General features: G+C 39.6%; 2 protein-coding genes across 6 annotated transcripts in view; both read left to right on the forward strand.

Moving 5' to 3' along the window:
- The window catches only part of LOC113649084 (E3 ubiquitin/ISG15 ligase TRIM25-like), a 32,098-nt gene extending 20,150 nt beyond the window's left edge, over positions 1-11,948 (forward strand). The window contains exon 7 of the mRNA XM_047820567.1: positions 11,107-11,948. The gene's annotated coding sequence lies outside the window, so the exon portion shown is untranslated. The remainder of the gene's footprint in view (positions 1-11,106) is intronic.
- The window catches only part of LOC113649117 (tripartite motif-containing protein 16-like), a 57,101-nt gene continuing 39,469 nt past the window's right edge, over positions 4,829-22,460 (forward strand). For 2 of the 5 annotated variants that reach the window (XM_047820568.1, XM_047820569.1), the window contains exons 1-4: positions 4,829-5,447; positions 8,997-9,092; positions 9,252-9,485; positions 9,669-9,828. In XM_047820568.1, coding sequence (XP_047676524.1) covers positions 4,857-5,447; positions 8,997-9,092; positions 9,252-9,485; positions 9,669-9,828 — 1,081 coding nt within the window. In that variant the 5' untranslated portion in view covers positions 4,829-4,856. Of the gene's footprint in view, positions 5,448-8,996; positions 9,093-9,251; positions 9,486-9,668; positions 9,829-10,150; positions 10,190-10,545; positions 11,949-22,460 lie in introns of those variants that run through there. The other 3 variants (XM_047820570.1, XM_047820572.1, XM_047820571.1) reach the window with 3 other exon arrangements.

Raw genomic sequence — 22,460 nt, forward strand, 5'->3', positions numbered from 1 at the left:
GCTGTTCATAAAAATGTGCTGGTCTGATGTACTGGTGCATGATATTATGGGATGTATTATGTGTACGCCTGACTAAAGAGATGAGTTTTTAATCTACATTTAAACTGGGAAAGTGTGTCTGCGCCCCGAACACTATCAGGAAGACTATTCCAAAGTTTGGGAGCTAAATAAGAAAACGCTCTACCACCTTTAGTAGACTTAGATATTCTGGGAACTACCAAAAGTCCTGAGTTTTGTGATCTCAGAGAGCGTGAAGGATTGTAACGTGTTAGAAGACTAGTTAGATACATGGGAGCTAAACCATTAAGAGCCTTGTACGTAAGTAGCAGCAGTTTGTAGTCAATTCTATACTTAACAGGTAGCCAGTGTAGAGATAATAAAATTGGGGTTATATGGTCATACTTTCTTGTCCTAGTGAGAACTCTGGCAGCTGCATTTTGGACTAACTGTAACCTATTTAATAAAGATGCAGGACAACCACCTAGTAATGCATTACAATAGTCCAGTCTAGAGGTCATGAACGCATGAACTAGCTTCTCAGCATCAGATACAGACAGGATGTTTCTCAGCTTGGCAATGTTTCTAAGGTGGAAGAAGGCTGTTTTGGTAGTATGGGCGATATGATTTTTAAAAGACAAGTTACTGTCTAATATAACACCGAGGTCTTTCACTGTTGAGCTACTTGTAACAGTACATCCCTCTAAATTGGAGTTAAGTTGTGAGAGTTTATGTGCACTGGTTTTTGGACCTATGAGTAGTATTTCTGTCTTATCGGAGTTTAACAATAGAAGGTTGCAGCTCATCCAGTCTTTTATCTCTCTAAGGCACTGAGTTAATTTGGACACTGTGGCTATTTCATCTGGTTTTGATGAGATATATAACTGTGTGTCATCAGCATAACAATGGAAACTAATCCCATGTCTTCTAATAATGTTCCCTAATGGAAGCATGTATATAGAGAAAAGCAGAGGTCCTAGAACTGATCCTTGAGGGACCCCATAATTAACTGGTAGTAAACTGGAGGATTCACCATTTAATTCTACAAAATGGTATCGGTCAGACAGGTAGGATCTAAACCACCTTAAAGCCTGACCATGAATACCTGTGTAATATTGTAAGCGATCTAGAAGAATGTTGTGATCTATAGTGTCGAATGCAGCACTAAGGTCAAGTAGAACTAATAGTGACATACAGTCTTGGTCCGAAGCTAAGAACAAGTCGTTTGTAACTTTAACAAGTGCAGTTTCTGTGCTATGATGGGGCCTGAAACCTGACTGAAACTCTTCAAGTATGTTGCTCTCCTGTAAGAAGGAGCTCAGTTGAACAGACACAACCTTTTCAAGTATTTTAGACATAAACGGAAGGTGTGAGATAGGTCTGTAATTTGATAGTTCATTAGGGTCTAAGTTAGGTTTTTTGATGAGTGGCCTAATAACTGCCAACTTAAAAGACTTCGGGACGTAACCTAAAGATAACGAGGAGTTAATGATATTAAGAAGAGGCTCACCAGCTTTATGTAACACTTCTTTCAGTAGTTTAGTTGGGATGGGGTCTAGTGAACATGTTGTTGATTTAGCTGTAGTAATAAGTTTATCTAACTCTTCCTGTCCTGTACTTGTAAAGCTGTGCAAAGCCTTAGGTGAGATTGTGTCACTGGTTGCTCTCATATGTTGAGCGTCACCTATTTTATTCCTGATACTTTTGATTTTATCAGTGAAGAACCTCATAAAGTCCTCACTACTGAAATGTGATGGAATAGTGTGTTCAGATTTCTGATTTTTTGTTAAACTAGCCACTGTGCTAAATAAAAACCTGGGATTGTTCTGGTTATTTTCTATGAGTTTGCTCAGGTGCTCAGCCCTAGCAGCTTTTAGAGCCTGTCTATAGCTGGACATACTGTCCTTATACGCATTTCTAAACACCTCTAATTTAGTTTTTCTCCATTTCCGTTCGAGGTTACGGGTCTCCCTCTTGAGGGTGTGAGTATGACTATTATACCATGGTGCAAGTGTTTTATCTCTAACCTTCTGTAATCTGACTGGGGCAACAGTGTCTAATGTGCTAGTGAATATAGCGTCTATGCTGTTAGTCATTGCATCTAGGTCGTTTGAGTTTGAGGGTACAGTAAGAAGTCCAGACAGATCAGGCAGGTTATTTGTGAATCTGTCTTTGGTGGTCGAAATAATGGTTCTACCGAGTCGATAACATGGTGAGACACAGTTAGTCTGTTCTATAGGTAGTGTGTACATTATGAGGTAATGGTCTGTGATGTCGTCGCTTTGAGGTATGATATCTATATCAGTGACTTCTATTCTGTGTGATATTATTAAATCTAGTGTGTGGTTACGTCGGTGAGTTGCACTAGTGATGTTTTGTTTGAGCCCAAGTGAGTTTAGTAAGTCCATAAATGTGAGTCCTACAGCGTCGTTTGTGTCGTCAACATGAATGTTAAAGTCTCCTACAATTAATGCTTTGTCAAAGTTAACTAATAGGTCGGAGAGAAAATCTGTGAATTCTCTAAGAAAAACTGTGTAGGGCCCTGGGGGTCTGTACACGGTCGCTAGAGCAAGAGACATCAGGGATTTCTTCGTGTGCACGTGCGATAGTGTAACATTAAGGACGAGCACATCAAAAGAACTAAATCTATGCTGTGTTCTCTGGGTAACGGTGAGGTAATCACTAAGGATAGTGGCGACACCACCTCCACGACCAGTCAGACGAGGCTCGTGCTTATAGATATATCCTGATGGTGTAGACTCGTTTAGACTGATGTATTCATTTGGTTTAATCCACGTTTCGGTGAGGCAGAGTGCAGTAAGGCTATTATCTAAGATCATTTCATTTACAATAAGTGCTTTGGGTGCAAGAGATCTAATGTTCAGAGTCCAAACCTTAAGAACTGTTTTTGTTTGTTTCTTTGTCATTTTTCTGGTCTAATTACAGTAAGATTATTTCGAGAACTTCTCGTGTATTTACTTTTGGATCTCACTGCTCGGGGAACAGACACAGTTTCTACAGGGGGAGCTATGTGTGCATTTTCTGTGTCAATGTGCTGAGGTGAAGGATGGCTATTAAGATTTAAATTTAAAGAGTAGTTTACCAGTCAGAAGGTGTTCAGCGCCCTGGAGATGTGGTCCGAGAGGATCTCCGCTCCAACTCTGCTGGGGTGCAGGCCGTCAGCACGGAATAGCCTAGGACGCTCCCAGAAAACATTCCAATTATCGATAAAGAGTAGTTTCTGAGCCTGACACCATGACTGTAACCATTCATTTAAAGCGAAAAGTCTACTGAACCTTTCAATTCCTCGCTGGTAAGTTGGAAGTGGTCCAGACACGATGATCCTCGTCGTGGGCGCTGTGCTGCGAACTGTCTCCACCAGGATGTTGAAGTCCCTCTTCACATATCCCAGCTTTGGATGTTGGGGTCAGAGCTCATGGTCAGCCATGATGTAGTGTCCCTGGAGCAGAGAGGGATAAGGGCCATGCTCAAGGGCCCAACAGTGGCAGCTTATTTTATGTAAATTAGATGCATGCGAGTGTAAACCAGGGAGTTTCTGATGTAAAATATAAAACACCTTATTTCATTTTTTAAACTAATACTGTTTAAACATTGATTTGATCTTCATGTTCTAATATAAATTTTAATTTGTTAATGAACGTTAATGAAGTTTTAGTTCATTAAATATTTTTCTACAGCAATGATAATTACACAGTATTAAGTTTGTTACTAATTCAGTGTTTATGTGGGAAAAATCTTTATTAAATCATTTGGTTGTAGAAAGACGTTGAATGTTATTTAGTTTGTTTAATTCATCATTTGTAACTAATCTTTTATAATGTGAATTTACTTATTAAATTGATTTAAACTAATCTGTGAGAGCGTGTCACATGTCTGACGTGACAGAGGATCGAGCCTGTGAGTGTCGTCAGAGAGTGAAATAAATGTTTATTAAAAATCTGAAGCAGGAATTCAGTGAGTTTAAAATAAATTTTAGATTTTATTATACTGATATAGAATAAATTATACACTGATATAAAACCTGGGACAGATCATTGTACATAAATTAATGTTATTCTGTTTATTCTAGTGTTTATTTACTGAGTCCATATTTAAATAGGATTTATAATTTGTAGGCGTTTTTTTCTTAATGATTCTTGGTTTTAGATTATAATGAAATTAAATGAATGAATTAAAAAACTCCAAACAAAAATTATTTAGAGATAATAAACTCTGTAAAAAAAAAAGCTGTTCTAATTAAATGCTGCTGCTGGCTATTATTATTATTATTATTATTATTATTATTATTATTATTATTATTATTGAATCAGGAGAACATCTCGAGCTTTGTGCATTAACAACAGAGTAAAAACTATTTCTCTTTTCATCTCAGTCCCTAAATGAATAGTAAAGTTGATTAGTTACTGGTTACTATGAAAGCTACTGAGTAACGGGTCTGAAAATTATACATTTAATGTCAGCGACCTTATTTAAATACACAAATTTAAGAGAAAAAAAGCACATTATAATTACTCTGTCAATAAAATAAAAATTCCCTCTTCTGTTGTGTAGCTTCACTTTCTCCTTAAAGTATGAGCTCCTTTTCTCTGTAAAGCCACACCTCCTCTCTCGGTTACACTATAACACACTGATCCAGGAGGTTCATTTCAGCGAAAACAAAACTTATAGAGCTCTCTCAAGCTCTCTCTCTCTCTCTCTCTCTCTCTCTCTCTCTCTCTCTCTCTCTCTCTCTGTGTGTGTGTGTGTGTGTGTGTGTGTGTGTGTGTGTGTGTGTGTGTGTGTGTGTGTGTGTGTGTGTGTGTGTGAGAGAGAGAGCGAGAGAGAGAGAGTGCAGGAAAATGGCAGAGGCCAGTATTACAATAGATCAGGATCACTTCAGCTGTCCACTGTGTCTGGATCTCCTGAATGACCCAGTGGCTATTCCCTGTGGTCACAGTTTCTGTAAGGTGTGTATTAATGCTCACTGGGATCAGGAGGATGTGAACGGCATCTACAGCTGTCCTCAGTGTAGAGAGACTTTAACTCCAAGGCCTGTTCTACGCAGGAACAACATGCTGGCTGAAGTGGTGGAGAAACTGAAGAAGACTGAATTCCAAGCTGCTTCTCCTGCTCACTGTTATGCTGGACCTGGAGATGTGGAGTGTGATTCCTGCACAGAGCGAAAACGCAAAGCTGTTCATTCCTGTCTGGGTTGTCAGGCCTCCTATTGTGAAGATCATCTTAAACCTCACTATCAGTCTCCTGCCTTTAAGAAGCACAAGTTAGTTGAAGCCTGTGCAGAGCTGCAAGAGAAGATCTGCTCTGAACATGACAAACTGTTGGAGATCTATTGTCGTACTGACCAAAGCCTCATCTGTTACTTGTGTATGATGGAAGAACACAAAGGTCATGATACAGTTTCAGCTAAAGCAGAAAGAACTAAAAAACAGGTGAGAACTGGATATTATTATTCTTTTTTTTAAGTTAATTTCTACAAATTCTATTTCTATTCACGTGATCTGATTGGTTATATGACTGTCATTCAGTGTAAGGTGGATTTTTATTAAAAGTCAAAGTATGTTTTGTAAAGACGTGTAAACACCTCAGACCGGTCAGTGTACTTTAAACAGCCAACGGCAAAACAATGATGATGATCTATTACACGGTCTGTGTAAAGACTGGTTCACAGACTGGATCAAAGTCTGTTTAGTTTTACCTCTAAACGTGTTGAAGCTTCTTTAAGACACATTTATATTTACTTTATATTTATATATGCACACACAACAAATTAAAATATAAATTCTAATTCAGTTTATTTGTATCGCGCTTTTAACAATTCAGAAAAAAATAACAGACCCAAATGCAGGATAGCATAAAATAAACTGGGTTTAATAACTTAAAAAACACAAAACAGAGACACAGACTACAGACAAGACAACAGACAACATCAGAGAATTCTGCTAAATACGAATAAAATTTAGACACATGAGGAACAGGTGTGCAGAAATGGGGAGGAAGAGACAAGGGCGGGGCAGACTCCCCCCTCGAGGTGAATGGCCGAGCAACGACCACAGCCGAGCTGAAAGGCCGAGCGACGTTCACAGCCGAGTTGAAGTGCCAGAGAACCAGGAAGCTGGGCGGCATCCTCCACAGAGAACAAAGAAGTGGGGCGGTGTCCCCCACCAGAACAGGTGTGGGGCGATGTAGCAGGGCACCGAACAAAACAAAACCGCGCTGTAACATCGACTGCAAACAGGAAGTGAGGCGGCGACCCTGCAGAAACCGGAAGCGGAGTGACATCCCTCATCAGAACAACAGCGGACCGATGTCACACACACAGAACAGACCAAGAGAAAAAAAAAATGCTCCAACAGAGACGGTCCAGGCTGATGCTATCCTGCTGGGTCTTGATCTGGTGGAATCCTTCTGTCAGCGACACAGACATAAAAACAGAGCCAAATGCAGGATAGCATAAAATAAACTGGGTTTAATAACTTAAAAAACACAAAACAGGGACACAGACTAGCGACAAGACAACAGACAACATCACAGGATTCCGCGCTGCTTAAGGCAACGTGGCTCAACTAAATACTAATAACAATTAGACACATGAGGAACAGGTGTGCAGAGGCAGGGAGGAAGAGACAAGGGCGGGGCAGACACATGAACACCAAACATGAACAAAAGCACGTGGCCAAAGTCCACGTGCTTCCTAAACTCTTAACACGGTTAGCACAACATCCGTCTTTGTAGGCTATACAATTAACACATTTCTTGTTGCTTTGATACAAAATGCATACAGTTAACACGAATTTAAAATGCTTGAACTTCTTTTACACACAAGCTCAACCAAGACCAAAACAATGTCATTTTACAGTCATATATACAAATGCTTTCACACTGTAGGTCAGAACAGATAACATCATGTTCTATACATGACTTATATAGGCTAAAGTCTAAGTCAACAACTGTTCATATTGGGAATTGAAACACAAATATAGTCCCTGTATTTTATTCCATTGCTAATGAGAAACAGCTTATTGCAGTTATGCAAATATATAAATCACAGCTGAATCCCATCTAGGAACCACACTCAGGTGTTGAGGTTTTTTCAATCGCATGATCATATATTCTGAAAGAGGACTCTTTGGGCTGATCTTGTGTGGAAAAGGAACACTATAGAGCAACACTAAGAAAGAAAGAAAGAAAGAAAGAAAGAAAGAAAGAAAGAAAGAAAGAAAGAAAGAAAGAAAGAAAGAAAGAAAGAAAGAAAGAAAGAAAGAAAGAAAGAAAGAAAGAATGAAAAATGCCTGCATGAGGGAGAGGAAGACGAGTACCAGGACAAGGGAGAGGAGTGGGACAAGGACAAGAGAGGAGTTAGAATGCATGGTGGGGCTCAAAGAAGGACCAGAGGGTAACTGATCAAATAAGAGACCATATCATAAACCACGGGCTATCATACAGAGAGGCTGGTGAACGAGTACTGCCAAATCTCAGCCGTGACACAGTGGCATCCATTGTCTGTATTTTCAGAGAAACCAACAGGTAGGATATTGCTTCTCCTACAGCAAAGTGTAAATAATGTTACCATTTACTGTATTAGAGTGACTGTAATCCTCCGGTCTCTAATATGTAACTGTATTTTGTCTCTCTAAGGATTCAACGTCTACCTCCCTCAGGGGGCAGAGGAAAGCTCTTGAATGAAGATCAGGAACTTGCTATAGTCAACATAGTGATTGCTGACAATGAAATAAAACATTCATAGGACATTCAGTCCAGAGTTGTAGAGGACAACCTTGTCTTTGGGAACATTGCAGCAATCAGCATAACATCCATTTCTCAGACTCTAGCTAAACACAGAGTACGAATGAAACAACTATAAAAAGTTCCTTTTGAAAGGAACAGTGAGCGCATCAAAGAACTCCGTCACCAATATGTCCAGGTAAGGTTATGCTATTCCACTATTCCCGTGCAGTCACAGCCTGGTTTGACGCCCATCCAAGGATGATGCCCCATTTCTTTGCCCCTTACTCCCCTTTCCTCAACCCCATTGAGGAGTTTTTCTCAGCCTGGAGATGGAAGGTTTTTTGACCATCTTCCACATGACCAAATTTCCCTCCTGGATACAATTGATGCTGCATGTCAAGACATCACAGCTGAACACTGCCAGGGGTGGATAAGGCATGCCAAAAGATTCTTCCCACGATGTTTTTCCAGAGAAGATATCAGGTGTGATGTGGATGAGAACATGACCGGGCAGATTACTTTGTTTTTTTATTATAAATCCGGTGCTTTTTCTGTCTGTATATCTTGCAGTAATGTCCTTTTGCAGATAAATTCTTTAGTGCAGCAATTCTGTGTCTGTATTTTTTTTACATAAACAGTACATTTTATAAAGCTACTCTGAGATGGTCATTCATTTTTTTGTATTGAACTTCTGCAGTAAACCCAACAAAATAAAAATGTAGAGAGGCTTCAAAAGAAACTACAGTGCAAAACACAATCTATTATCAATACAATATACTGTCTATTGTATAAGGGCAGACCTGACACATAAAATAATGCAGTTTCTGTAATTCCAGCTGATGATAGTGTTTTATTTGTCATTGTGTTATGATTGACTAAATGTTCCTGTTGGAAGAGAACATGTGTTAGTGTTTTGAATAATTATTTGCTTTTGAAACATGTTTGCAGTGTTTTGTTGACATAGTGTATCGTGTTAGTTTATTATTAAGTTTATTATTAAGTTTCTGCTCATAGTTTGGTCTAGATATATTTGTCCTGATCCAGGTTGAGGAGCCTCTCATGGTAACCAGGAGAGTTCACCCTGGTGGGACTCCACATCATCACAGGGCACCATGTTAAGAGCAGTCTGATATAAAGAGATCAGCAGGAAAGGAGAGGGTGATGAGTGTGATGATGTGTGCTGGGGACAATGATTGAATGCTTTGTATTTTAGTTTTATTTCTATTAATTGAACATATTTTATTTGGTCTCAGAATGAGTTAAAGGCGGATCACATAAAATCCCAGCAGAGAATCCAGGAGAAGCAGAAGAAGGTGCAGGAGCTGAAACAGACTGTGGACATTATCAAGGTGAGGAGGAAACTGAGAGATTCACATAAACACACATTATAGAGCCACTGTGAGACAAAGAGTTGATCTTTAAATGGATCTGTGTGTGGGTGTGTGTGTGTGTGTGTGTGTGTGTGTGTGTGTGTGTGTGTGTGTGTGTGTGTGTGTGTGTCCTTACAGAAGCGTTCACAGGCAGCAGTAGATGACAGTGAAAGGATCTTTACTGAGATGATCAGCTCCATGGAGAAAAAGCGCTCGGAGGTGACGGAGCTGATCAGAGCTCAGGAGAAAGATGAAGTGAGTCGAGCTGAACGACTCCTGAATCAACTGGAGCAGGAGATTGCTGATCTTAAGAGGAGAGGCACTGAGATGGAGCAGCTTTCACACACACCCGATGACATCCACTTCCTCCAGGTAACACTCACTGTCTGATCTACAGAGGGCACTGTTCCTCACAAAGTTTCCTCCTAAAAGCTCATTACAGCAACAAGAAATGTTCCTGTCTGAGATCACAAGTGTGTCTTTGTTCTGATTCAGTCTGAGATTCATTCTCTCGTCCACTTTTCTCCTTCTCTATGATGTGTTTCCTCTCTGTAGAGTTTCCCGTCTCTCTGTGTTTCTCCTGGATGTGACGACTCACCCAGCTTCACTGTCAATCAACATCTCTCCTTTGATGGAGTGAGGAAATCTCTCGCAGATCTGAAAAAACGAGTCGAACAAATCTGTGAAGAGGAATTCAACAAAATCAGACCACAAGGTGAACAAACAAACATTGTTTCTATATCACAGTAAAAAGAGCCATAAAATTCATCTAACAGAAATAAGAAGTAAGCAGGAACAAGACTGCAGAAAATCACACAGTATTAGCATCAGTCTTGTAAATGACATCAAGATCAATTTAGCAGACAAACAAAGTACAAATCTTACTTTTGTGGAGAAAATCGTAGCTGATGAATAAATTGAGATGGTGACGTTGTTGACGTCTGAAATAAACGTAAGGAAGCAAATTTTTTACATTCACACTTTAAACTGTTTCCACATCATTTTTCTGTCTCCATTTTCTCTCTGTGTCTCCAAAGATGCAGCAATTCAGATGAACAGAGAAGATTTTCTGCAGTGTAGGTTTAACACACACACACACACACACAGACACACACAGACAGTGTTAAAATGACAGTGAAAGTGATGTGACATACGGCTAAGTACGCTGACCCATACTCAGAATTCTTTCTCTGCATTTAACCCATCCAAAGTGCACACACACAGGAGTGAACAAGAACCCACGAGCTTCGGGTTAGGAGTCAGACTCTCTTACCATTAGGCCACGACTGCCGCCCAATGTCTGTATAATTGATCTAGATCTGATTGTTTATAGAGCTGCATTAGGAGGACAGAAACACAGACAGGTGTCTCACACACACTTAATATGAATCCTGTGATTAACATCTAACATGTGGACATTTTATTACTGTAGATTTCTGTTATCTGACTCTGGACCCAAACACAGCACATCATCAACTCATTCTGTCTGAGAAGAACAGAGTGGTGACACGGAGTGAGACACAACAGCGATACTCTGATCATCCAGAGAGATTTGACTCTTGCCCTCAGGTGTTGTGTAAGGAGAGTGTGTGTGGACGCTGTTACTGGGAAGTGGAGTGGAGCAGTTATGTGTTAATATCAGTGTCATATAAAGAGATCAGCAGGAAAGGACGGGGTAATGAGTGTGTGTTTGGATTTAACAGTCAGTCCTGGAGTCTGGAGTGTTCTTCCTCTGTCTCTTTCTGGCACAACAACATTTATACTAAGATCCGAGGTCCATCATCCTCCAGAATAGGAGTGTATGTGGACCACATAGCAGGAACTCTGTCCTTCTACAGCGTCTCTGACACCATGAGGCTCCTCCACAGAGTCCACACCACATTCACTCAGCCTCTATACGCTGGAGTCTGGATACGGAGTAATAACTCACCTGTGAGGTTTTGTGATCCAAATTAATATGTTCTTAAAATTGTTTATAAAAACTAGAAGTGAGGTGTGAGATTTAATTTGTCCCTGAGCTACACTGGACATTTTGTTTGCAGAAACTGGAACAGTAATGAATGCAGAATGTAAGATGTTTCTAGAAAGAAGAAATGTTCTCACACAGACTACATAACTGTATGCACTATTATGATGATTTATTATATTGATATAAAACACTACAATGTCTTAAAAAGTTTCCTCATAAATAATAAGACGTACTTAAACTGCTGTGTCTGTGTTGCTGTTGGTGGTGGAAATGTAACCCACTCGAATAATTGAATTGTTAGATCCAATAAATCTGTCATCATCATACTTAGAATAAGTGTTTCTTATTTGCATTTATATACACTTTTTTTTGTTGTTGTTTATTTTTTTCTTCCTCCTCTTTCTATCTAATGCATAACATGTTCAGTCATGTAAAATACATGTATATCTACATATCTGTATGTATACTTTTTTTGGGTATGGAATGTATTATTAGAGAAGTTGAGTCGAGTGTTGCTGACGTCACTTGTGCGCCAGCAGTGGTAAAAGATGCGCGCTGCATGTTTTTGGCGGCTGCTCAATTTTTTTCCATCCTCGTGAATCTCTGTCTTAAATACATGTCTGAACTATTTCATTGCATCAGGTTTTGCAACGTGTGTTTATGAGCTGGGACTATTTCATCACGGTGTAACTGGTTTGGATTCGGATCGATAAGGACGAGTTACTCTGGAATCTATTCGGATGGATTGCGCCCCCACAGGACTGTAAAGGCAGATTGTTTTTCTTCAATGTTATCTCAACTGGGAACTTTGGCATTTATACACTTGGCCAAGGACTGTTTGCGATAGTTATATTCTCTTTTGTTGTTATTGGAATTGTTGAATAATATATATTATTGTTAAATGGGTACATTGTGTGCCATTTAAATAAAGTAAACCTACAACACTGTTTAAACGTGAAAAAAAAAAAGAAAGTTAGTAAATACATTATTCATTTTGGTTAATATTTTTTTGTGTTGGTGTTTTAGTCAAGCCGTTATACAAAATAAGACTAGGTTTCATACAAGTGCAGACACACAATTCAATTTTTTTTTTTTTTTTTGGAGTGAGACCCCGAACCCGGGACTCCAGACATCAAGATAAATTGCTATTTTAAGTGTTTGGTGATCTCAGACCTAGTAGATATTTTCCTCCTTTTCTTTAATGTGAATCCAACGTATTGGTTACAGACTAGAGAGAGAGAAAATTTTGGCGCCCAACGTGGGGCTGCGCTTGTGTGATAAAACTAGTATTCTTTAATTCAGTTATTTTCTAATTTTGTTGTTGTTTTGTACTAACGGTCTTGAATATTTTCTCTTATTTCTTTTCAACATGGACTTATGTAAGCAGTATAACTGTGATCCTGAAAGGTCAGTGTTACTTACTAATGTAGACCCAAAGACTACTCTCAGGGATGTCAGAAGATTTTTTGATCTTGATGAGAAGAGTGGGTAGGTGACAGATTGTCAGGTGAGATGATCTGTGAATTTCAGGAGGTTGCCACCCTATTGATAGCAGAAGAAGAGTATTTAAGCGCTGATGGCCAAAGTATATGGAAAATTGTTCCCTTAGATGTTGGACAGTTCAAATAGAAGCAGTATCCCTCTAACAGTCAGACAGCACCACAGACTACATATTCATGTCAAACCTTGGATGATATGGCTGATCAGCTGTTGGCACAAATAGAGAGTTTAGCCCAACTACACCATGTAGATGCAGCCAATTTAAGTCTACAGGTTGCATATAAACTCGCACACAAATCTGATGAAAATGACAAGGGCCCTAGCACATCAACCCCCGCTCCAAGGGAAATCTGTGACCGCCCTGCAGTACTGTTAAATTCACGGCTACGGCAAAGCAAGCCGTATCCGCACCTCATAAATTGAGAATGTTCTCAGGGAATTTTCCCAAGCCTAATGGTGAAGTAGACTTCAGGACATGGCGGTTGTATGTGAAGCAGCTGCTAGCAGATACTGCTGTGACGGAAAGGCATATGTCGAGGCTTATCTTGGATAGTCTACATCCCCCTGCTCTTAATGTCGCTTTAAGCGTAGGCATGAATGTAAAACCAAAAGTGTACGCGCTGGAGTTAGATAAAGCTTATGGTAGTGTAACTGGTGGAGATGAACTATACATTCAGTTTATTGAGACACACCAAAACCAGGGTGAGAAGCCTTCTGATTATTTGAGGCGGCTCCATTCTCTGATGCACGAGGTTATTGAAAAGAAGGGGGTGATTGACACAAATTTGGATACACTACTTCTTAAGCAGTTCATCAGAGGGTGCTGGGACGAAGTTCTGATAACACAGTTGCGCCTTAAAGATTTGCTAACAGATTTGCCAAAACCTGACTTGAGCTATTCCAGTTTGTTATTCAAATTGAGGTCTTATGAGCATGAGAAGCAGCTCAAAGAGAACCGTATGAATCTTCACTTACGTATGCCTACGGTTAGAGCCAAAAGTCAAATGCAGTTAACGGTTGACTCAGGGTTTGGAGCAAATAATGTAAAAGATCAAGACTATCTGGCATTGACAAACCGTATAAAAGAACTTGAAGCTGAGGTAGTTAAAGCAAAGGCACGAAAGCCAACCTCAGCCGAGGTGTGTACAGGTGATCACCTTCCTGCAAATATGCCTAAGAAGAAAAGAGGCAAAGAAGGAAAATTACCACATCCTGTGCCACAAATAAAAACTAAGTCACTGTCTACTAGTGTGTTTTGTTATTGTTGTGGTGAAGACTCTCACTATTTGCAACAATGTTCTAATCCAGTGAACGCAGCTTTGGTCCAGAAAAAGTTAGTGCAGAGGCATGAGCAAAGAAGTCCTCTAAATAGAATGCCCAATGCACCTTTAAACATGGAGTAGCCTCTGTTGTGGAACGAACAGAGGCTGGAATTGTAAAAAGTTCCATTGAAAATCCCAACCTGGTCATTAAGAGGTTAATCGGAGAGCCTTGGGAAAGTAGAGCTTGGCTAGATGGCATTGAATGTAAGTGTCTAATCGACACTGGGTCCCAGGTAACGTGCGTATCTGAATCTTTCTACAATCAATATTTAAAAAATAAGGCTATTACACCCATGAGAAATTTACTCCGAGTAGAAGGAGCTGCGGGGCAAATCGTTCCCTATCTGGGGTTCATTGAAATAGAGGTAGAGTTTCCTTAAGTTGCTTGTGGGACAGATGTAGTGGTAGGTGCATTAGCACTTGTCTGCCCAGATCAAACTTACAGTGCTCATCTGCCCTTGTTGGTGGGCACTAATGTCCTTCGTCAGCTGTCAAATGATTGTAAGGTGCTGCGAGGAAGTGAATACTTACAACAACTCCCCATCGGCACCCATTGGATAGCTGCATATCAGGAGTGTGACAAGATTTTGACACACTGTAATAGGGCACAATACACTGCTCCAGTCAGGTTGTCAGGCAGAATGGCAGTAACTGTAGCCAAAGGAGAAAGTTGTGAATTAGCTGGAGTTTATCGAGCCAAAGATTGTGGCAAGAGTAAGACAATGATACTTGATGAACCAATAATGCATGGTGTTCCAGGAGATTTAATAGTTGAATGTAAATTGATACAAGTGGAACCAAGAGCTCGAAATAAAGTTAAAGTAGTCATTCGAAATGTTTCGAACCACAATGTGACATTGCAGCCAAAGGGAGTGCTTGCAGTGTTCAGTTTTTGACTGGATCAAACCTGTCCCCATTCACGAAAACACTAGCACCTCTCAGATCACGTCTCTGATGGCAATGCTATCAGCAAAGTCCGCAGACCCTGTGATTTTAGATTTTGGTGACTCTCCTATTTGTGAAGGGCTTAAAACACACATCACTGAAAGGGTAAATTGTGAAGCATCAAATGCATTTTCAAGACATGACTTAGAGGTGGGGCGAGTGTCAGGAGTGGCACATCGCATCGGGTTAACTGAACACATACCCTTTAAAGAGCGTACTCGGCATGTCTCTCCAGCTGATTTTGAGGATCTGAGGAAACACTTGTCGGATTTGTTTGCTAGTGAGATTATAGAGGATTCTAACAGTCCCTATGCTTCTCCAGTGGTACTGGTGAGGAAGAAAAATTGTGACTTAAGAATGGTAGTAGATTACCGTAAGCTTAACAAGTTGACTAAGAAGGATGCATACCCTCTTCCTAGGATTGAGGAGACATTTGCCTTGTTGTCAGGCTCTAAGTGGTTCTCGGTCCTAGATTTAAAGAGCGGGTATTATCAGCTGGAAGTAGAAGAGAGTGACCGCCATAAAACAGCATTCACTACACCGTTCGGGAACTGGCATTTCAAACGGTTGCCACAAGGGCTGACAAACTCTCCCGCAACTTTTCAAAGGACCATGGAAAAGGTCATGGCTGGTCTGAATTTGCAGAAGGTTATAGCTTTTCTTGATGATTTGATTATTTTTTCTGACACCCTTGAAGAGCATGAGGATAGGCTTATGAAGGTACTCCTACGGATTTCAGCTTTTGGACTGAAGTTGGCACCTTCCAAGTGCAAATTCTTCCAAACTTCTGTAAAGTATCTAGGGCATGTTATTTCTGCTCAAGGCATACACCCTGACCCAGACAAAATTTCAGCCATAACTGAATGGCTGGACCTAAGAACTGCCAGAGAGTTGAGATCATTTCTAGGTTTTACGGGGTACTACCGTCATTTTGTTGAGGGCTACTCCCAGATAGTTAAGCCTCTAAACGCTTTATTGCAGGGTGAGTTTTCAACTAGACATTCGACTTCATCTTACCGTGGTAAGGGTAAAGTGCAATCTCTAGCTGGAAGATGGGATGATAATTGTCAAGCTGCGTTTGACACTATCATACTGAAACTTACAACAGCACCCATTTTGGGTTTTGCCGATTGGAGGTTGCCTTATATCCTGCACACCGACGCCAGTGTCAGTGGCATAGGTGCTGCTTTATACCAGGTTCAGAATGGAAAGACAAGAGTAATCGCCTATGCCAGCCGTGGTCTTTCTAAGAGCGAGAAGAATTGCCCTCTGCATAAGTTAGAGTGTTTAGCACTTAAATGGGCTGTGTGAGAAATTTCATGATTTCCTGTACGGTACAAAGTTTACAGTATTAACCGACAACAACCCATTAGTGTATGTGCTCACTACGGCAAAATTAGATGCAGCTGGTCATAGGTGGCTTTCAGCCCTGTCCATGTATGATTTTGATATCAAATACAGAGCCGGCAAAACTAATGCTGACGCTGATGGCATTAGTCGTCCTCAGAGTTTGAGAAGTTTGATCAGGAGGCTATCAAGACTGTGCAATTACAGCATTTGGCTTATGGCGAGACACATACAACACAGTCAGGTATGGAGGAAGATCTGCCGGAAGGTAACTTCAGTTCAGCCCCGGCTATTGAAATGCTTCTTTGCAATGATGATGTTGTCCCAGACAGCCTGATAGAGCCTTGCCCCTGGCCTGGACAAACTGTTTTACCTAGTATGACTCCTGCAGATTGGTACAGGTTACAAAGAGAGGATGTCTCCATTAGGAGAGTAATCAACCTGGTCGAGTCTGCAGGGATTTTGTCTCGTGTGGAAAAACTCAAAGAATCAAAAGAAGTAAGTTTAATGCTGAGAGAGATGCACAAACTGAGTTTAGTTGAAGGTGTGCTATATCGTATGGTAACTGATCAGTATGGCCAAAAATATGGACAGTTGGTGGTTCCCCATAGTTTCAGGGAAAGGGCTCTTGAGGGAGTCCATGATGAAACTGTGCACTGGAAACTGGAACTGTGAAAGGACCTTGGACCTAGCAAGAGCTCAATTTTATTGGCCTAAAATGGCAGAACATGTAGAAAGAAAGTGCAAAACATGTGAGCGGTGTGTGAAGAGAAAAGCTCGTGCACAAAGGGCGGCAGAGCTAGTCAACATCAAGGCGTATGCTCCTTTAGAGTTAGTATGTATTGACTATCTTTCCTTAGAGCCAGATTCGAGTGACACCCGTAACATTTTAGTTATTATGGACCATTTCACAAAGTTTTCGTGGGCATTTCCCACAAAAGATCAAACAGCAAAAACAGTGGCTTCCGTGTTGTGGGAAAATCTGATTTGCAATTTCGGGTTTCCTAAGAGAATTCACAGTGATCAGGGTGCCAATTTTGAGTCTGAGCTGGTGAAGGAGTTGTGCACAATAGCTGGGGTTAAATCACACACTACACCCTACGACCCTCGGGGTAACCCAGTAGAGAGGAGAGGTTCAATCGGACTCTTCTTGATCTCCTGGGAACCCTGTGTGATAAAAAGAAAGAGCATTGGAGGAAATATGTCCGTCCTCTAGTCCATGCGTATAATTGCACTAGGAATGATGCTACTGGAGAGTCTCCTTTCTTCTTAATGTTTGGACTTCAAGGTCGCTTGCCAATTGATCTTTGTTTTGGTAGGACGAGTTACTCTGGAATCTATTCGGATGGATTGCGCCCCCACAGGACTGTAAAGGCAGATTGTTTTTCTTCAATGTTATCTCAACTGGGAACTTTGGTATTTATACACTTGGCCAAGGACTGTTTGCGATAGTTATATTCTCTTTTGTTGTTATTGGAATTGTTGAATAATATATATTATTGTTAAATGGGTACATTGTGTTCCATTTAAAAAAGTAAACATACAACACTGTTTAAAAGTGAAAAAAAAAAGAAAGTTAGTAAATACATTATTCATTTTGGTTAATATTTTTTGTGTTGGTGTTTTATTCAAGCCGTTATACAAAATAAGACTAGGTTTCATACAAGTGCAGACACACAATTCAAATATTTTTTTTTTGGACTGGACAATATTACACATTATAAAACATTTTAATAAATCACAGAGAATTAGCAACAGATTAAAGTGACAATGACAACAACGACAATAAGGCATGTTTTTATCTTTAGAATATTGTCTGTTTGTCCTCACAGCAAATTTCTTTGTACTGTATGAAGAGTTGAAAAGTCCAATCTGTGCAGCATTTCATGTTGATTTTCAACCCAATCGCTACCTAACTGATGATCAGCTCATAATTTACATCTGAAATAAAAGACCTTTCGAGGTCTTACAGCAGCCATGCTCATGGTACCAACTCATCTTTTTTATTTTCTTTAAATAAACCCTGTGTGTTCTGGAGAAGTTCTTCTCTTGTGTTTTGGAGATTTTCTCACATCCACATCTTTGTTTTTGTCCTGAATCCTGCTTCAGTAAACTCTCATCTGCCGTGAAATATTCACTCAACTTTGGTCCAGTTTGTAATAAATCCTCTTATTTGGTGATCTTTACCCTTTTGTGCTCCGATCTCACACTTTTGTTTGTGGCTCTAAAAGTTTGATGGCTCTAAACTCCACATACTGTACAAACATGGAGCCTGTAGTGCTGCACAGTACATGTAACTGGTGTTAAGAGATGTGTATTAATTCATTTCTTTTTAATTCACGCAAAATCCTTGTTTTTGGTTGGGATCAATAATGAGGTATTCGAAAAATAAAAAGGGAAAAGGGAGCAGTAAAGTTATTTTATTTCTTTACGTTTTGTGGGCGTTTCTTCTGTTATGTCAGCGCTGCGCGCTCTTGCTTCAGTCTGAATGAGACCTGAGCAGAGCGAGGTTGGTGTTTTGAGCACCCTGTTTATAATGTGGAAATAATAAAATGTTATTGTTAAATAATGGTTCCATGTTTGTTACATATCAGAAGAGATATATATGTACAATAAAACGCTGTTTTTGTGTACGAATGTGTTTTACCTGTGGTGGAAGTTGTTTGTAATTAAGGGAATGCAGTGTCACGTTGTTCGTTAGCATAGAAGTTGGCCTGTTAAGTGTGGTTGCTAATTTTGTGTTTGTGTCGGAATGTTTAGCGGGGCAGGCGATATATATATATATTTAAGATATATATATAAAATATATATATATATCTTAAATTGTTGATGACTTGAAGTATTTCATATTGTTAATGAGTATTTTGTTATTTCTGATATATATGTAATAAGTAATTGAGTTCTCCTAGATAATTTACATATGGTATTTGTTATTGTTATCTTTTATATCTATATATTGTTATTGTGAAATACAATTTCTCTTGTATTATGCTCTTGCTTCAGTCTGAATGAGACCTGAGCAGAGCGAGCAGGGGCAGGCGACGAGTGTGCAACGGTTATAACTGCATGTTTCTGATTTATGCAGCAATTTTGGATAAAGCACATATTGAATCAGCAGACGTCTCTGGCCTCTTATTATACATCGCACAAGAACACAATGCAGAACGGTAGCCAGATACAACACAGAAGGGCAGACTGGCTACATACAGACATCAAATCCACAGGAATATCTTTTGGGGGATAAAATAGTGTCTGTGTATGATAACATTTATCCTCCTTTTTTTCTTTCTCGTGGGAAAAAAAAAATTCATTTACTCATGTGGATTTTATAGATTTGAGTCACTTGTGCTAATGTGGCTAACAGTTAGCATTAGTAGGATTTAAAAACTTTTGATTTTCTGCAAGCTGTAAGTTCACAAAGTGATAAACATGATACTAGACTACAGAAATCTGTCAGCACTGAAAACACATCCAGTGCAGCAAAAGGTTTATTTCTCCTGCTTGGGATAATGACAGATTGTACAGTAGACACCTGGATGAGGAGACACACCTACAGATAAGCTGCTTTACAAGTGGTGAATTTGTCTTGAACTGATTCCAGATCATCGTGTCACTTATATCTTTACCTCTGAAAAAAGAGGAGAGAAAAAGAAAATCTCTCTGTTGTGTTAGACTGAATTATGTCCTTATTGTCTATATGTAAAATAAATGAACTTTACAAAAACACAAAGACAAATTCACACTCAGCTGAAACTTTATCTCACTCTCTCATTTTCTACCGCTTATCCGACAGCTGAAACTCATTGGAATTAAATTTAATATTTTAATTTTACTCATTTTTATAAACTTATAAATTACCCAAACAAATAAAAGGAGAAATAAATGACATATCTAACATATTCATGTATAGCTTTGTTTTTCCTCTAGTTCATCCTAATGCTCTGTAATGAGAGAGATGAAGGAGAAGGAAAATCTTTTCTTTTGTGAAATCTTCACAACACAAACCTTCCTGTAAATGTGATAGAATGGATAAAGAGAAAAAAATGAAGGAAGTAAACAATTTTTTCTTCCATTCTTTCTCACTTCCGGTAGGAGCGGTGATGGCACAAGTTTGTTCTTTTAATTCAGTTAATAATTAGTTACTGAACCTCTAACTAAATTATTATTAAGTTAAACATTATTACCATTATAACCATTATAACTGTTGATAAAGGTTCAGCTCTTTCCCTCTTGTGTTGCCAGATCTCTCAAGAAAATACAAGCAGCCATGTCTATGAAAAAAGGCCAAGATAATTATAATGAGTGAGAAGCAGGATCCATGTTTGGGGAAACAGAGTTTAATAAAGAGTTCAAGGCAAAATAATCCAAAAAACACCAATAAACAAAAACAAAAGGGCAAAAAAAAAGGAGAAAATGGGAATAAACAGAAAACAGACCTACACAAAACACACTTAGCAGAAAATAACACTGCTCAGTACCACAAAGAAACATTGACGACTATACTTCAGACTGTGACGTTGTTAACATGTACTTTATATCAGTGGTCCCCAACCCCCGGGCCGCGGACCTGTACCGGTCCGTGGACCAAATGGTACCGGGCCACCCAAGAAACATTAAATTATTTCCATTTTATTTACTGTGGTGTATTTCTCTCAGGTTTGTGCGACTTTCCATGGACGAGAGGTTAACCAGGAGCTGAGAGACGTCACCTAAAGCCGCACCAATACCGCCCATGCGCAAAATATCATGATATCGGGCCGGGTTTAGGTGACGTCTGGAGCTGAGCGGCTGCAAGCGGCAGTGGCGTTGTAGCTTTGTCATGTTTAACAGTGCTTGGTGTACGTGTATATTGTGTTTGCTCAAATTTAAACCACAAATTAGCAAAAATGAGCACGAAACAGACGTCGTTAGAAAGTAAGAAACTCTGCCGGTGTTCTGGATTAAAGTCATGGCGGAATACCCTGAGATTGTCACCACAGCGCTTAAATCCCTATTGCCATTTCCGACATGCTATCTGTGTGAAGCGGGGTTTTCTGCAGTGACGGCAACCAAAACAAAACAGAGGAATAAACTGGACATAAGCAACACACTTCGGGTGTCATTGTCTCCTATTACCCCAGATGGAACCGTCTCGTTGCAAAGAAACAAGCTGAGTAGTGACTTAAAAAGGCATGTTTAAATACAATTAAATTAAAATTATTAATTTTAATTTAATTGTATAGAAGCCACACACACACACCCCCATCACCCACCTGCCACCCCCCACCCCCAGTGGGCCACGGTAAAATGATCAAACATTGACCGGTCCATGGCAAAAAAAAAGGTTTGGGACCAATGCTTTATATAGTCACTGATCAGGAAGTAGGAACTGGAAGTGTCAATATTTGGCCAACAGGTCCCTCTGGTGGGCAGAACGGGGATTTACAGCCATAGTTGTGACTATAAACAATTCGACTCCCAAAAAAGCCCAAAACAATCACACATATGAGAGATGACAAGTGGATGCTTACTAACTTCCTCCTGCTTCAGTCTAACACACAGAGGTTCTTGTACCAGGACCACAGACAGTCAGAAGTAATCTTTCTGATTACAGAGTAACTCTGGATGGTCTTTCTATTACATCATGTGCAGCAGTAAAAGACCTCAGTGTGATTATTGATATCGGTCTCACATTTGAAGCTCACATAAATAATACCACAAGGGTCGCCTTCTTTCATCTCAGAAATATTGCTAAGATAAGAAATATGATGTCATTACATGATGCAGAAACACTAGTTCATGCATTTGTGACCTCTAGGTTGGATTATTGTAATGTTTTACTGTCTGAATTTTCTTGTAGGAACATAAACAAGCTCCAGTTGATCCAGAACACAGTAACTAGAGTCCTAACTAGAACCAGAAGATATGACCATATCACTCCTATCTTATCCTCACTGCATTGGCTCCGAGTCAAGTTTCACATTGATTATAAAATACTATTATTAACATATAAAGCACTTAATATTCTCACACCACAGTACCTGAGAGATCTTATGTTTTTTTATGATCTGTCACGCCTACTTCAATCAAAATGTGCAGGCTATTTGTTGGTATCTCAAGTACAAAAGTCTACACCAGGAGAAGAACTTTTTCTTACAGAACCCCACAGTTATGGAACAGACTTCCAATTAGTGTTCGGGTCTCAGACACAGTCTCAGTGTTTAAGTCCATGCTGAGAATACATTTGTTTAGTTTACATTTACATTTACATTTACATTTTCAGTA

The sequence above is a fragment of the Tachysurus fulvidraco genome, chromosome 11 (genome assembly GCF_022655615.1).
Source record: "Tachysurus fulvidraco isolate hzauxx_2018 chromosome 11, HZAU_PFXX_2.0, whole genome shotgun sequence".
Lineage (NCBI taxonomy): Eukaryota > Metazoa > Chordata > Actinopteri > Siluriformes > Bagridae > Tachysurus > Tachysurus fulvidraco.